The sequence below is a fragment of the Thrips palmi genome, unplaced genomic scaffold (assembly GCF_012932325.1).
Source record: "Thrips palmi isolate BJ-2018 unplaced genomic scaffold, TpBJ-2018v1 HiC_scaffold_10, whole genome shotgun sequence".
Lineage (NCBI taxonomy): Eukaryota > Metazoa > Arthropoda > Insecta > Thysanoptera > Thripidae > Thrips > Thrips palmi.
In genome coordinates, this window is record NW_023144621.1 from 407,594 (window position 1) to 424,519 (window position 16,926).

At 43.6% G+C, this 16,926-nt stretch overlaps 2 protein-coding genes across 2 annotated transcripts in view; one reads left to right on the forward strand and one right to left on the reverse strand.

Annotated features, from left to right (window-relative positions):
- LOC117646678 overlaps positions 1-16,926 on the reverse strand; it is a 586,045-nt gene that overhangs the window by 361,437 nt on the left and 207,682 nt on the right. The gene's annotated exons all lie outside the window — the stretch shown is intronic.
- The window catches only part of LOC117646070, a 38,552-nt gene continuing 22,320 nt past the window's right edge, over positions 695-16,926 (forward strand). The window contains exons 1-10 of the mRNA XM_034386743.1: positions 695-774; positions 2,718-2,867; positions 3,970-4,219; positions 5,465-5,671; positions 8,500-8,625; positions 10,453-10,658; positions 12,039-12,231; positions 13,296-13,421; positions 14,639-14,844; positions 15,661-15,856. Of these exons, the coding sequence (XP_034242634.1) occupies positions 2,718-2,867; positions 3,970-4,219; positions 5,465-5,671; positions 8,500-8,625; positions 10,453-10,658; positions 12,039-12,231; positions 13,296-13,421; positions 14,639-14,844; positions 15,661-15,856 (1,660 nt within the window). The 5' untranslated portion in view covers positions 695-774. The remainder of the gene's footprint in view (positions 775-2,717; positions 2,868-3,969; positions 4,220-5,464; positions 5,672-8,499; positions 8,626-10,452; positions 10,659-12,038; positions 12,232-13,295; positions 13,422-14,638; positions 14,845-15,660; positions 15,857-16,926) is intronic.

A 16,926-nucleotide genomic window follows, 5' to 3' on the forward strand; every position in this document is an offset into this window, starting at 1 on the left:
GTAGAATACTTACAAAACTTTTCATTATCCTAGATTAATTAAAATTTACATTTTGATGAAGATACGAAATATAAAATAGCGGCTTAAAAAAATCTTAGTGATACTGCCATTTTTATGAGATTATCTTTGGATTCTAAAACGCCGTCATGTTGACTGGACGCCTGCCCGAAATGGCATACGGTCATGTGTGGTCTAGCCCTTAATGGTAATGGTAATGTGTGGTAGGCAATCCTTCCTCACCCATGCGTGGCAGTACAGCCTACCCTCGGCTCTACAGGCGCTCGTTGATGCAGCCACGTACAACTTAAAATAAAAAATAAATTTAAAAAAAAAAAGCAAAGCGTTTTGTCTCTTGACTAGTACTTTGATGAGTACACATCTATAAATGCATACTCAGCTGAGTACACTGCAGATGCATACTTGGATGAGTTAGGTATGCATTAGGTGTGTGCTCAGCGGAGTATGCATCTGTAGATGTGTACCTAGCCAAGTATGCATCTGTGGACGCATACTGAGTATCCCCTTCAATTTGTAGAGTACAGAACTTTACTTCCTATGCCCTTTCTCTCCCTTACCGTGAATTGCTCATTTATGTGTTCTCGCTCGCTCTCTCATCGCAGCCCCTATCTTATCTCCCTGCTACATCCGAGTGGATTTCCGCGGCCAGACCTCAAAGGCTAGTTGCGCCCGCGTGCCCCGCGCGGCCTGGAGCAGTGGAGCATTCTGGTGAGCTCACGATCCGCTTCGCGAGCCAAGTCAAGAAGGATATCGGAGGTGACGGCACTGGTGAAACAAAGGCATAAATCGTTAATGCCTTTCGGAAGGGCATTAAAATTTTGCTTGAAATTCCTATACCATTTATGTCCTTCCCAAGGGCATAAAACGATTTATGCCCTTGCAAGGGCGTAAAAGAGTATTTATGCCCTAAAGGGCGTAATTTTTATGCCTTTGTTTTACCAGTGGGAGTACACGTGAAAAGAGGTGGAAAAGACATTGAGTAAGTTCATTATAGTTTATTATTTTTTAAATCGGGTAGAGCAAATGTACATATTGCAGAATCCCGTGGAGTGCGGTCCGAAGCTACTTAGGGAATTACCGGAGGCGAGTAAATCTTTGTACTGCCTGGTGAAAACTCTCACAAAGTAGAAACAATGGGGGTTTGAAAATTTTCCGATGGTTGGAGGCATTCTTTGTAAGTTCTTCAGGAATTTCCCAAAGGCTTCAAAAAGAGGGATGCAAGGGGTTTTTGAATTTTGAATTCTTCTTAAATTGTTCATTCATAAACTCGAGGCTGGAAAAAAAGTTGCCGATAGTCGCTCAGAACCATGTGGGGAGCTTAAAGAAAAAGTTCTGAGGCAATGTCACCAGGGATGGCAGAACGAAACAATACCAGGGCCGTCACGACGACAGTTTGCACTTTGAATAAAACTTGACTGTAGCAGCTAAAACCAACTGAAAAGCTTCTTGGTGATCAAGGCGTACCGGAGTTTTGTTCCCATATAGCTCAAGTCAGTGGCCATTGGGCGTAAGGGCGTAAGTCACATGCGAAACCCATTGAAATTAGGTTGTTCTGTCCGATGACTTCTCAAGTCATAATTCCGCTTCCCTTCATTTTGTTTATTTAGGCCCCCAAAATGAAAAACCACCAGGGAAGCGAAATTTGTGCTTGGTCCATGTGGGAACATAACTCAGCTATGCTTTGAACACTAAGGAAAAGCTTTTCCCTGGTTGTGGCTGCTACATTTTTTGAGTTTTAGACATAAATGCAAACGGTTCTCGTAACGGCCCTGGTATTGATTCGTTTTGGGTATCATCCCTGACTATATGGAAACTCAACGGTAAGAAATTTAACAATCCTAATGGTCAGAGTAAAATTCTCAACTTGGAGTCCTTAAAATTAAAATAAAAATTACCTCTGTAGCGGCTAGAATCAAGATTCTTTCCTCTTGAGGTGTGAGAGTCATGACTCTCGACATAAATTGGTAAAAGTGTTTTCTGACAACAATTTGTTTAAAAATTTGGCCTCACCTCAAAACGTTGCAGCTCAGTGAAATTTGCACAATTCAATTTGCAGTGTAGGCAGTCTCCTATCCGCAGTCACGTTAAAAGCTGCGCTATCGGTAGACAGAAATATTGGGCTGTTCACGGAGCCCGATAAGGGGTAAAGGGCAGATTGTGTCGAAGTGATGCCTGTGGCTATTAGAGAGAGATGTTGCGAACATTAAAGTAAGTCTCTAACGGAATGTTTCCATGCAGCCACGGAGGACCAGGTGGGGGGCCAAACCTTCACTACAAACCTGCCTGTTCAAATGATAAAGAAACTACCCACTGAGCTTGAAGGCGTTCAACCTTCTATGCACATTTTTATTCTAACTTTGGAAATACTGTTTTTGGCAATTTCGGCAATTTTGTCACCAGAGCCCCCCCTTGATACTGGCAAAACTCCTTTTGAAAGAGTGAAGGTCTTGAACTGACACACTCGGAACCGTTAGTGAGGTTCAGTTACCGGCTTTCTTTGCTTATCTGTTTTTTCTTGCCGTAGTTCCTCTTCTATTAGTAGCATTCCGGTCGATTCCGGTCCAACTGATTCTACTGTGTACTCTTGCTGTGCAAAGAAAAGGATTTAGAGGGCACGGACTATGGGCCTGATATGTCCTTGAAGTGCGTAGCTGTTACGGAATTCTGAAGACAACTGTTTTCTTGTCACGTGCCAGCAGATGGAGAATCCTGGTTTCGTTGAGTCCCTGCCCCGAACTTCCTGCACGGATGTGGTCTCGTTTGCCGAGGACTGGGATGACCTGTCCGAAGCTTTTTCGGGCAGTACCGCAGTATCGAACAGTGTCGTTGTTTCTGCACAAGGCCAAACGGTAAAGTGACACCAGGGATCGCTGTTCTCAAATGGCGCGTGTGGAGGGACAATTGATAACTGGAGACCAACCGTCTCCGTTACAATAGTGTGCGCAAGATGCATTTTAAAGATATAGCCAAAATAGACAAAAGTTATTGTTTGACTGGGTTCACTGCAAAGCCGGTGGTAAGTTTCCTTGCCACAACTTTGGCAAACCGTTTTGAATGCCAAAAATTGGCAAGCTTGGCCTGGAAATACTCCCCAGCATGCCAAAATTTGGCAAGCTTAGCCTGGAAATACCCCCCAGCTTGCCAAATTGGCAAGCTTGTGAGGATATTTCTGACCATAGCTTGCCAAATTTTGGCATTCAAAACGGCTTGCCAAATTTGAGGCAAGTTAACTTACCACTGGCTTGGCAGTGTTCAAAGGATGGCAATATGTGCCTTAATATCTGAAATTTCAATCATCCGTGGGTAAAGATTTTGTATATCTACCAATATTTACATTTTTACAGTAGGACTTGTTTTGAAGAAAAAATGATTAGATTTTCACCGGAACCGCCCCTTTCAGATACGGTGTCGTATTTTTGCACAAATTTTCTAACTTGCTATAGTTTATCCTTCCTCCTGACGTCTCCCTTAACCGGCGTCTTAGAGAGAAATTACTCCCTACAAAGTACATACTTACAAATGCACACTCTCAACATCTTATGATCGTTTTTATACGTATTACGATGGTTTTTCATCGTAAGGTACGCATAAATTTGCACATACGTAATATGCATAGATTTCAGCGTAAGGTATGCATGATTTAATCGTATTACGCATGGTGTCTTCATAAGGTACGCATGATTTCATCGTATTACGCATGAATTTCATTGTAGTACGTATGTTCTTATTTCAACGTAAGTTATGATGGCCCTTTCATCATAAGAATCTGAGGCTGCATTTGCGTAACTTGGAGTTATAACATAGTCGGCCAAGTACTGACTTAAAAACGCTTATTCGTAGCATGTAGTTATACGGCCCGAAGCATGCATTTGCACAAGAGTGTACTAAGTAGACAGTTAACTTTGGTCGTGTGGCCGGCACGAGAGACTTTGACGGACACCCTCGTTGCAGGCAATCGTGGGCGATGTGACGGTGACAGACTCCACCGACGTCCACATCGGCGCCAGGAACATCTTCAATGGCAATGTGGAAGTGACGCTGATGCTCGGGGGCCCCGACCAGCTTTCCGCGAACCCGACCGCCATCGAGACCGTGCGCCAAGCCATCGGCGCACCCATAGCGCAACGGCTGCAGGAAGAGGTTGCCAGCGTCAAGGAACCACCCGTCGAAGAGGTTTCGTGGCTGTCTAGTACACTCAGAAGTACGTGCGAAGTACGTTTATTATGGTCACACTGAAAAACCAAACGTGAAAATCTGCTAAAACATTTGAACGTATCTTGGGCTCCACACTTCCAACTTTCGTTTACAATAAAAATATTCGTCACAGTAGGCTCGGAAAGTCGTTAAACAAAACTGTTAAAACTCAGGGAAGCGGAATTTGGACTTGGCCCATATGGGAACAAAACTCCGGTACGCCTTGATCAACAAGGAAAAGCTCTTCCCTTGGTTCCAGGCGCAACACTTTTTGAGTTTCAGTCATATGTGCAAACTGTTGTCGTAACGGCCCTGGTATCGTTTCGGTTTGGGTATCATCCCTGGTCTAGACCAAACCAACTGGTGTGGTCAAATGGGTGCCATTTTGACCGCATCAGTTGGTGTGGTCTAGGCCACGTTTGGTGCGAAAGACCACACCAAACGTGGCCAAACGTGGTCTAGACCACACCAAATGTGTCCAAACGTGGTCTAGACCACACCAACTGATGCGGTCAAAATGGCACCCATTTGACCACACCAGTGGTGTGGTCTACACCACGTTTGGTTTTTCAGTGCAGTTGGGGTAATTATGGGACACGTGGTAAAAATGCGGCAGCTGTTTCTTAGTCAGATTTGACAGTTTATCACTCATACCACACCAAGTGTTATTTTCACAATTAAAGCATCGGTTTTGGAATGGCATGAGTTATAAAATATCAAATCTTGACCACGAAACAGCTGTCCCATTTTTACCCCGTGTCCCATAATTACCCCAATTACCGTAAGCCGGGGTAATATGAGACAATTTCGGGGTAATATGAGACGGAGTTTGGTTTGCGTAAGATTCACTCTGAGCTCGCTATTCGGCCACAAAGAGAGCCACTGCTGTAAAAAATTAATTACTCTTTGTTGGTCCCATTTTTCACCGTGAAGTTTGACAGGGATAAGTCATCAAATGCCACGAGCATTATAATTCTAACGATAAAAATCATGCGTCTCATATTACCCCGAAATTGTCTCATATTACCCCGGCCTACGGTAACCCTACTAAAGTCTAGGTACCTGCCGGGCCTCTAGATAGCTGACTATGGTGCCTCCCGAGTACTGTGCCACCTACCAGAGGTGACTGTTGTAAATGCATGGGGAAATTTATAGGCTTCATTTCAAGCGTGACGTCATCAAGCGTAATTTGACGCTTTCTTCTCTCTGGTATACAGCGACGCATAAGTTTCAGCAGTGTTTGCATTGACAGGAGCCCCCGTGCGTTGGTCGATAGGAGTGACTGCCGTGGCGGCGGTGGCGCTGCTGGCTGCAGTGGGATCGCTCCTAGCTTCGCAGTCGGACCCAAACTCTTTCGCCTCGGACGAAACAACGACCGAACCCACCACGGCGACGCCAAGCCCCAGAACCAACACGCCAAACGCGCCCTTGCCGGACACAACCACCACGACGGCACCACGTAGGTGCACACCGTAAGAAGTTAGCTCCGAAGTTTTTTTGGAGCAAAACTCTCTACACACGGTAAAAACATCTCTTTGGAAAAGACACTTCTAGCAGGGCCTGGAGTGAAGAGCAAGAAGAAGAACATAAGCCGGAAACAGTTGCCATATTACGCTTATTTCTTGCTGTCGAATGTTTATTCTCAATCCAAAAATTCAAAGAAGCTTAATTTTATAATATTATTTGATTTAAACCTGCCAAAACCCCCGAAAAAGGCCGATTTCTTGTACTGTTTCCAGTCTATGTTGTTCTTCTTGTTCTTCACTTCAGGCTCTGCTAGAAGTGTCTATTCAAACGGATTTTCTCAAATCCAAGGGAATTTAATCAAAACCAAGGGATTCCCTTGAAATCGAGTACTGATTCCAAGGCACTGTCTAGTCCAGTGCAGCCTCGTTGTATTTTATACCATTCTCGACGTACTTTCTACAATCCCCGTTACCGTTGTACCGTCAAGTCCCCTAAATGTGGACACGAACCCTAAAGTGGGACATTTTGACTATTTTCCCTATTTTAGGCTGTAAACGGCCAACGCGTGGATATTTTGCGAAGTAAAAAATGTTTTTGAGACGGTAGGACCCCTCCGAGACCATATCCGCAGAGAGTGTCTTGTTCCCGCTCATACCCCCTCCCCGAAAAAATCTTGAAAACTGGAATTTGATGCAGAAAAAAAGAGAAGTTTTTTCAGACGTCTAGCGCGGATTCGGGGCTTCGAGCCGTTGATGCTCGGACCATTCTAGACTTCAGACATGTTGTAGCGCGTTCTTTTATCTACAAGATGCACTTTAGAAAATTTGTTTCCGATGCTTCGTTTTACGGTGGGAAGCAATCTTCTAAGGGGCTGCAAAGTGGGACACATGAATTTTCTTCGTTTTTTTAAGGTTTTGACCGATTCAGAGGCGTTACATTCACCTCCAGCGTCCTACAAACACCGTCTGGCCTATATTAGGTTGCCAGGTCGGATTGGAGGCCCAGGCAGTCGCGCAAGTACGGTTCGGTACGCTTTAAGCCAGCACAAAATTCAGTTAATGTTTGAAAGCAAATGCTTCCTCTTGGCTTAACCGACAAAGATATCGTTATCGACCATAAAACAAACCTTGCGTAAAAATACTTTTTGAACAAATAATGTTTTAGAAAAAAGTTGCAGGGCGAACGGTTTTAAAATTTCAAAATTTCAACCTCTAATTGTTGCCGTGCATTTCGAAACTTATAAAATACGACCTGAGCAAAAAATTTCATCAAATGTTTTTGGTCAGAAATGAAATTTTAAGGCCATTTTGTTTTATTGGTTTTCGCCGTATTCCAATTGGTTTCGGCGTTACGGTGGTTTCTAATTTAAAAATATCTAAGGAAAATCTTATTGATTGAAGAGGCTCATATCTGCTTAACCAGTCGAGATATCGAAAAAGACTTCAGAACCAATCTTGCTCCAAATTAAATTTAGAACATAATACATTTTAAGAAATTTTTTGCTACTGCAGTTTTAGGTCGAAAAAGAATGAACGTGTCCCACTTTAGGGGACTTAGTCCCACTTTAGGAGACTTTGGCTCCTAAATTGGGACACGGTTCTTGCTGCTCCTACTGGAGCCCCATGGGCTGAAATTTTTTTTTGTTTTCGGTGAAAGACGTGTTTTGACATGAGGATTCTTAAATCCCCGGCGATTTTCGGTGTCATCGTTATTCTGTGAATAACAGACGATTTTCCGTAAAAATCGTCCCACTTTAGGGGACTTCACTGGTAGCCAACGAATGTGACATCACATTCGTTTGAACGTGAAAACTACGATGTCAGATTGAACGTGACAAACAGAGAAAATTCATACTCAAACGAATGTGACACGCCGACACGCCGCACCGCTTTGTCACATTACTTCGGGTGTGACAAGAAATCAGCAGGCAAATTGTCACATTAAAACGAATGTGACACATGGTACCCATTGACATACATCGTGTCACATCCAAACGAATGTGACACCCATGTGCTGTCACGTTCGTTTGAATGTGACATGCCCTAATTGTCACATTCAAACGAACGTGACACGCCCCGGACACGCCATAAGAGTCAGGTTATGGCGTGTCACGTTCAATTGAATGTGACAATTCGGGCATGTCACATTCAAACGAACGTGACAGCATACGGGTGTCACATTCGTTTGGATGTGACACGATGTATGCCAATGGGTACCATGTGTCACATTCGTTTTAATGTGACAGTTTGCCTGCTCTTTTCGTGTCACACCCGAAGTAATGTGACAGAGCGGTGCGGTGTGTCTCATTCGTTTGAGTATGAATTTTCTCGGTTTGTCACTTTCAAACTAACATCGCCGTTTTCACGTTCAAACGAATGTGATGTCACATTCCTTGGCTACCAGTGTTGACGGTACTTTGTTTGTACAGTTTTCGAAGTAGGGTCAGTTAGGTTTATTGTGGGACACAGGTTAAAAATGGGACAGCTGACAGCTGATTCTTAGTCAATAATCGAGATTTTAGAACTTGTGCCCTAACAAATGTTATTTTCTCAATAAAAACATCACGTTTGGTATGTCATGCGTTCAAATATTTCAAATCTTGACTAAGAATCAGCTGCCCCATTTTTGCCCCGTGTCCCATAATCACCCCAACTGACCCTACCTCAGTTTGATTATCAGTACAAAGCCAGGCATGCGCGGAACTGAGGGGGCGTAAATCGTTAACGACCTGTGCGGCAACAGTTTCTATGCCTCTGTTTTATCACCTTGTGATTTTACACTCTGGTGTGATGAACGCCCCTCTTGCGCCGATCTTTGCAGTGGTGCAGTGCGGGGTCAGAGACTGGCGCTGCGCGAACGGGCTTTGCGTCAACGCGGGGCAGCGCTGCGACGGCCAAGCCGACTGTGCCGACGGCAGCGACGAAGACTCGGAGGTGTGCGACCACAGTGAGTAAGAAACTTTTTTCCTTGATCGGAAATGTGCCATTCAAATGTAAAATGGTTCATAGGGTCAGGGCGGGGAAAAACCGGACACCTGCAAGTTGGGGAAGAAACGCACACCGCACTTTCGCCACAAATTTGCCTGTTTTGGGACGTGCAAAGTATTCAGTATTGCTTATTGATGATCTGCTAGATTGCGTTTAAGAGGAATTTAGCCTACTTGTACCGGAAAGTACTCAAAGTCACCTTTAAACGAGGTCTCGTTTAAAACACCTTATAAACTTTCAAAGTTGGTGCCCGCAATATCTCTTTTTAACGACTTTCCGAGCCTACTGTGACGAATATTTTTATTGTAAACGAAAGTTGGAAGTGTGGAGCCCAAGATACGTTCAAATGTTTTAGCAGATTTTCAGCTGGATTACATATGAAGGGTTAAATACGAAACGGGGAAAAACCGTACACTGGTGCGGGGAAAAATCGAACACCTCTTTTTTCTATAATAATCGACGAATTGCCCTAACATCCCACCGAAGTGGTCGTAACAAGTGAATTTTAGCATTTCCCAACATTTAGTGGGAAAACAAACACGGCTGTTGACGATTTCATACATTTTGGTCATTTAACCTCAAAGACGTGCCGCCACGGACCCCCTAACAATGCTACGATGATTTCTGTCTACCTAGGAATACTCGTGCGCCTGCTTCAGTGGGTATCGCAAGTGTTACCCCCAAATATCGTTCCCAAGAGATTTCTGACCTACTTTCATAGGTTTTTGTTAAATTAAAGCCTATGTCCGATTTTTCCCCTTAGGTGTTTGATTTTTCCCCGTTTCGACGGGGAAGAATCGCACATTGTTTTTTCTCATTTATTACTGAATGAAGCCGCAAACGCACTCGCTGAGGGTTGAAATGTCTTTCTTTGAGGCTCGATCAACAGACCCAACGGATACATTGGCTAAAGATAGTCAATTAGAGTCAAAATCGAGAAAGATTGCAAAACGTCCAGTTCTTCCCCGCCCTGACCCTAAGCATAAGAAGAAATCTGTATACGACTTGCGATAATTTTTCGTGCCAGAACCTAACATTTTCCGTAGCATTGCAATCTGCTCCTTAGGGGTCACAGTCCACAGAGGGCGTGTGGGGAGAATGCTGTCAGCACAGAAACAAGTCTACTGACTTTTTGCTCTTTTTGTGAGTACTTATGCAAGTAACTTGTGCAACCATAATACGTACTTTTCCTTTTTTAAGGAACTACTTAGGAAATATAAAATAACGATCTTACAATTTGATTTTATACATAATTTTACAAAGAAATTTAGTGATACTTAGTAATTACAAAGTATTATTGTTGCTTGTATGGATTCGTAATTAATGAAAAAAAAAGTCAGTAACGTGCTGAGTGTATCATGAAGCAAACTCCTTTGTTATACGAAGCATTTCTGTATAACACGAAGACATAACACATTACTCTTAATTCCTTCGTAACTACATAGCAAACACATCGTAGACTTCTTTTAGTGATCCCCACGAAAAAGATTGATAAGAGGCTATGGAAAATATTGGGTTTTGTGTTTGGAGAATAATGGCAAAAGAATTAACTGACTGTTCACCGTAGGTTTTAGCCATGTGCAGTAGCTTGGCAGGACTCGAACCGAGCGTGTGATTCCTTCCACCAATAAGCGGCTCGTTCAGAAAGCAATCCCTTGGTGGGGTCAAACATTCGATTCCAGTCCCATTTGGCGACTCTGGAGCTCAAAAGGCGTCTAGAATTTCGGCCGCCTCCACCGGTCTTCTGGCCCACTGTGAAACGTTGATTGAATCCCCCGTTCCGCAGTGCCGTCCACGCCCCTCGCCGTCGGCAAGTACGTGACGGTGGCCATCAACATCAACGTGACGGAGCACGGCTACCCCGAGTTCCACCTGTGCGGGTTGACGTGCGCGTCGATCGAGGTGTACGGTGCCAACACGGCCGGAGACTTGTACTTCTCGTCGCACTTGTACTGCCCGCAGGGGCGCTCCTCATGCATACCGGACAATGAGGTGCGTACCAGGGTTGGAAACCCTATGAATGAAAGTTACACACTAATTGATTGTGAACATTTTAAGGGGACAGTCTCGTCCCTGTACCCTTTTTTAGGAGGGTTTTTCCCCCTCTTTTGATAGCGATTATTTTTCAAATATACCTCTTAGAGACAAACGGTAAAAACCAAGTGAAAGAACGGAATTTTTACAACATTTTCAAAACAAAATATTTTGGTTTGTCTTTAGTTGTAAGGGAGTTATAGGTAATGCAACAAAAGCCGGCAAAACATACAAAATTTCACTGCGCGACATTTTTCTCCGGAAGTTCTTAACTTTTTGGCGATCGGTTTGCGGCGTTTTGAAGATAAAAAAATGGTCTTTACTTTAACCTACAATCATCCCTATAGCCCAAGGAAAACGTGTTTTATCAACGTATCCAAATATGTCTACAAACTTCGGAATGGTTTTAATAATGGTTTTCCTTGGGCTATAGGGATGATTGTAGGTTAAAGTAAAGGCCATTTTTTTTTATCTTCAAAACGCCGCAAACCGATCGCCAAAAAGTTAAGAACTTCCGAAGAAAAATATCGCGCAGTGAAATTTTGTATGTTTTGCAGGCTTTTGTTGCATTACCTATAACTCCCTTTCAACTTAAGACAAACTAAAATATTTTTTTTTGAAAATGTTGTAAAAATTCTGTTCTTTCATTTTGTGTTTACCGTTTGTCTCTAAGAGGTATATTTTAAAAAAATCATCGCCATCAAAAGAGGAGGGAAAACCCCCTTAAAAAGGGTCCAGGGAGGAGACTGCCCCCTTATACTTCGTTTTTTTTTCTGCATACTTATGCTTGCACAGACGCACGTAAGGTGTGAATAACACTATGCATCATTGTGTACATTTGGTGCTCTCCCTGCATAAGATGTTCAGTGATGCATAATATTATACGCACCTTTACGCACGTTTCCGTGCACGTACAATTATACATTAAAAACGGCCACAAGAGTTTAGTGTGTATCGCGATACACTCTCAGCCTTTTATTGACTGTCTCATCACATCAGCAACCCTAGTACGTACGTAGTTTTCTTTCCTTTTCTAAATAAATTGCAAAGAAATTTTTCAGTATTTATGAAGAAAATTTTAAGTATTATGGTTGATTACTGGAATACGTCCGCTAATGAGAAAATGTCAGAGGCAGAGTGTGTTTGATACGCTGAAATGAGACCCACGTTATGGTATCGCGCTAACGCTCACATTTTTCTTAACCAAAAGAGTGTTCGAAACTACACTGAAAATCTGTGTGTAGTCAGTACTCACTTAAATGCCCTATGTGTGTACTCAGTACACACTTTTCAGTGTACTCCATTTCACGGTACCCTACTGTCGCATTTGTGGTGCAGATAGAGCCGGAAAACTGGCAGGCTTTCTCCTCGGGCGACTACATGTTCGTGGCGATGCTCACCACTTCGTACCTGACGGTGTCGCGGCAGGGCTACACGGGCATCCCCGCGACAGTGAGCACCAACGAGGGCATCGTGTCGCTCGGCGTCCGACCGCACTACTGGACCACCGACATGGCCGTGGCCTTCAACTGTGAGTCAGGACATGGTGCTCTACAAATCGCCCATATTACGTGACCGATTTAAGGCCACTTTTTGACCCCCTCCCCCCTCCTCGTAACCTGGATAAGCTAACCTAAGTTACCTCTAAGCTAAGTATTTAAGATAGGGCGCAGCATTTGGCCAGACCCCCCCCCCCCAAAAAAAAAAAAAGGTCACGTAACACGGGCACGGCCACACTGGAGCACGCCTGCAAGCACACTCTAGCTCTAGCTATCGCGTGCCTGCCAAGCATGCACTTGCTAGTGCATACATGCCATGTACACGCTTTCTGATGCAGGCAACTCCCTATCCCTTATGCACTAGATGCATGCTTCAGTTAGCGTGTACATGGCATGTATGCACTAATAAGTGCGTGCTTGCAGGCATGCTCCAGTTGAAGCATACAATGTATGCTCTTCGATTTGTTGAGTGGTGTAGTCGGTTCAATCTAATTTCGTCGCACTTCGTACGTGTACGTACACTCAAAAGGACGGACTAAGGATGTTTCTTTACATTCACTCTCTTCCAGGAACGTGACATCACATTTAAACAAAAGTGACAAAATGTCACGTTCCTTTGAGTATTGTGTCACACTCGTTTGGATATGAATCAGCCATAAATTAGCTTAGTCACATTCAAACGAATGTGACTCAATGCTCGAAAGAACGTGACATTTTGCGAGATTTTGTTACATTCATTTCAACGTTATTTCACGTTTCCGTAATAAGAGTGTTACTGAAATCTGGCCGAGTCTTGTATTACAATAGTTTCTTCTGTACTATTAGAAAACACGGTGCAGTTGTACTACAAAACAATTATCTTTAGCTGTCTCATTTGCATTACAAAACATTTTACGACACAAGTTCAGTACGAAGACGTGACAAAACCCACCAGAAAACATGAAGACAATTTCTTTTATACTAGACTAGAGAAGAGTTTTATAATGCAACTGCATCGTGTTTCCTTGTAGAACAAAAAAAAATCTTCGGAATAAAAAGTTGTTCTTTGTACAAACTTTTAAGTGTAGGAGTGTAAAATTCCGTTGCTTGTGTGCAGCTGTCCCCTGTGGCGGTGGAGAAGGCCAGTGTGCTTCCGGCAAGTGCTTTTGGCATTGGGAGAAATGCGACGGCATCGAAAATTGCGGCGACGGCAGCGACGAGCTGGAGGACGAATGCTCGAGAAGTAAGGAACGCTGACTAGATGGGGCACTGCAAAGGAGTTCTGGCTCGGAAGAACAAAAACACAAGACAGTGCCAACTGTAAAAACTTGCATTTTTGACCTGACTTGTCCGATCTTTTGATCTGTACGTTACTATAGTTGAATGGTTCAAATCTTTCTATTGAAGTGTTATCACTGGCGAGGCACACTCGGCTCGCCTAGGGGAAACAACCCTAAAAGATTAATGCACCGAAATTCTTCGACAATCTTAAATTTGGGTCAAATGCCTTAAAAATTAATTAGTCAAAATTCAAAGAAAGTTCACACGGAACTAATGTCAAATTCATTGCTGAGCGAAGCGAAGCACCCTGTTGGGGAATTTAAACGTTCGTATTGTCCGCCCCCCCCCGGATACCTTTAGTTTACCATAGGTATCTTATCATTCAACTTAATCTTACACCTATATATGTATACATAGTCCGAGGTCAATAGTCCGAGGTCAATAATAATTTTCAAAATAAACACTTCTTAATTTACTACTGATGAAAATGCATTTCCATTTCCAGCAAAATCCAGCTCAGCTGCGAGGCCGAAGGCCTTCCCCTGGCTAGTACACTACCAATCCAAGTGTGAGACAGTCTCACACTATTTAGTGCGAGACACTGTGTCTCACGCTTCCAAGCGTGAGCCACGTTTGTCTCACGCTTCCAAGCGTGAGCCACGTTTGTCTCACGCTTCCAAGTGTGAGACACCGTTTGTCTTACACTGCAGGAAATAACCACAACAAGAGTACACAAATTTCTGGCAAATTTTTTATCAGGTTTTTATTGTACTTTCGAAGTACAACAATTGTTGTACAAAGTACAATGAAACCGGCATGACGAGTGATGGGCAGAGCAGGCGTCGTTGTGGTTTGTACAATTCTCGTTGTACTTTCTACAATCCCTGTTGTACTTTTATTGTACAGTTTTTGTTGTACATTTGTTGTACTATTCACACTTTTTCTTGCAGTGTACACTTGCAAGCGTGGGTCCTGTGGCATTGAACCAAAGAAAACTACAGACAGCAAGTGTGGGACAAACGGTGCCTCACACTTGGAAGCGTGAGACAAACGTGGCTCACGGTTGTAAGCGTGAGACACAGTGTCTCGCACTAAATAGTGTGAGACTGTCTCACACTTGGATTGGCAGTATAACTTTGTACACTGAAATTCAAACTGCCCCTTGCTGCTCGCACGCAGCCCCCTCGGTGCCTCTGGACGTCGGCCAGCTCATCACGGTCACCGTGCAGTACAACACCCAACTGTACTTGGTGGTGAACGTTCGAGGCAGCACGTGCAGCACTTTCACCGTCTGGGGCGCCAACCAGACGGGCTTTCTCTGTTACACGGCAGTCAGCGGTTGCGGGAATTGCACGGCGCTTGCGGCGTGCGAGAAATATTTTCAAGTGAGTAAGTTCACGCAATTGTCTCAGGAACGTGATCAGGAATCCTTGACTTAACTTAACATTTAAAGAGCACTGCGTTCATAACAAAATATATGACAATGCTCGCTGAAGTGAAGGGCACAGACTTTTGGAAGGACTTCCAAAAGTATTTCCACACAAATTCGAGACACAAGAATAATAACTAATCCTTTTAGAATGAATTGAGAAGTTAGGGGGTGGAAATGTAACTCGTACGATAACGTTGATGCCCTTTTGAGGTAACTTAAGGATCCCTGAACGTGCACTCTTAAAAGGCTTCGAAGGGTTTGCTTCATAACTACGAAGAAAATGAAGGCATGGTAGAGTTGCTTCGTATTACGAAGGATTTTGCTTCATAATACGAAGCATTTCTTCGTAGATTTTACAATGCCTGCATTTTTTCGTGTTACGAAGCGATTCTTCGTAGTTTTTACTGTGTGACATCCCGTCGAAACGACTGAGACAACGTGTCACGTGACACGTACGTTCATACGAGCTGTCACATCCGTTTAGATCCACCCCACGCTGGAGCATGCTTGACATGTGTAAAGCAGAGCATGCTCTTAACTGTTAAAGGCTATGAACAGTCTACTTGCGGGTAGCCTGGAGGCTCTCCAGGGTGATGTGCCTGGGGTGTAAGTTACATGCCAAGTTGGCTCCGAGTGGAGTGCACTTGCATGCATGCTTCAACCTTCAACCTGAAGCATTCTATGGAGACACTGAAGTTTGTAGAGTATTCGTAGAGATGTTATTGGCGTGTGATCGTGACTTTCTTTGGTGCTGCACGACCCGACCCAGTTCTATCCGGTGGACCTTAACATCATCCCCGACGGTGAGTTGGCGTTGGTGGTGGAGCGACGGCCGTTGGAGGTGGCCTTGTGGCGGGCGGAGTTTCCCGAGCTCGTCTACATGCTGAACGCTCCAAAGGAAAGAGAGACCGTGCTCGAGGTGCTACCCTACAATCGTGTTTTCGACATGCCTGTGCAATTCACAGGTAAGTCATATCAATACACTGTTAATGTCTTCACTCTAAATGTTCCACAGTGAAGATTCTCCATATTATGGTGAAAATGTTCCATATTATGGTGGTGCAGCTGACCTCGTAACATACCATTGAGAATTCACTGTACCTTATAGATATTTCGACGAATTTTGTTGGTTTTATGGAGAAAATCTCCACCATAATATGTTAATGCAGCCTTTCACCGTGAGACATTTACAGTGTTACGGTGAAAGGCTGCACCAACATATTATGGTGGAGATTTTCTCCATAATACCAACGAAATTCGTCAAAATATCTGTAGTATGGTACAGTGAATTCTCAATGGTATGTTACGAAGTCAGCTGCACCACCATAATATGGAATATTTTCACCATAATATGGAGAATCTTCTCTGTACAACATTTAGATTGTACACTGTCCCAGTTGGGGGGAGGGTTTTTGTTTCATTTCCAGACCTTCGCGGTACAATGTCATTCCAGGGACGTGTCAACACGTTGAAACGAATGTGACAAAGTGTCAAGCTCTTTTCAACGTTGTGTCACATTCGTTTGAAAGGAAATAAGTTCATTATTCACATCCAAACGAATGTGACGCAATTAAGAAACGTGGCGTTTTGTCACATTCGTTTCAACGTGATGTCACGTCCCTGGAAAGAAAGTGTAGGCGGACCACCCAGTAAATACCATTTACGAAATATTTCGTCATTATGGGTATGAGTTTTCCATGACAGACATTTTCCCTGTACAAAGTCGTTATTTTACGACAAATGTAGCGAAGAATAACTAGTTATTTTACAAAAAAAATTCACACCATTGTGGCTTGTTTTGAGTATTTTTGGAAGAATTTTACGTACAATTCGTCTTAAGTGTTTCACGAGAGGCTCGTATTTTGACGATTTAGGACGGGGACCACTTGGGTTGGGACCGGATAACGCCGGGACGTATTGTGCTGGGTACGAGTCGGTAGGGACGAGTTGCCCTAGACCCTTGCGAAATAAGATTATTCGTTGCGAAATTTGTCTTAAAGGGTCATTCCACGCCAAGTCGTCAAGGTTTTTAGGG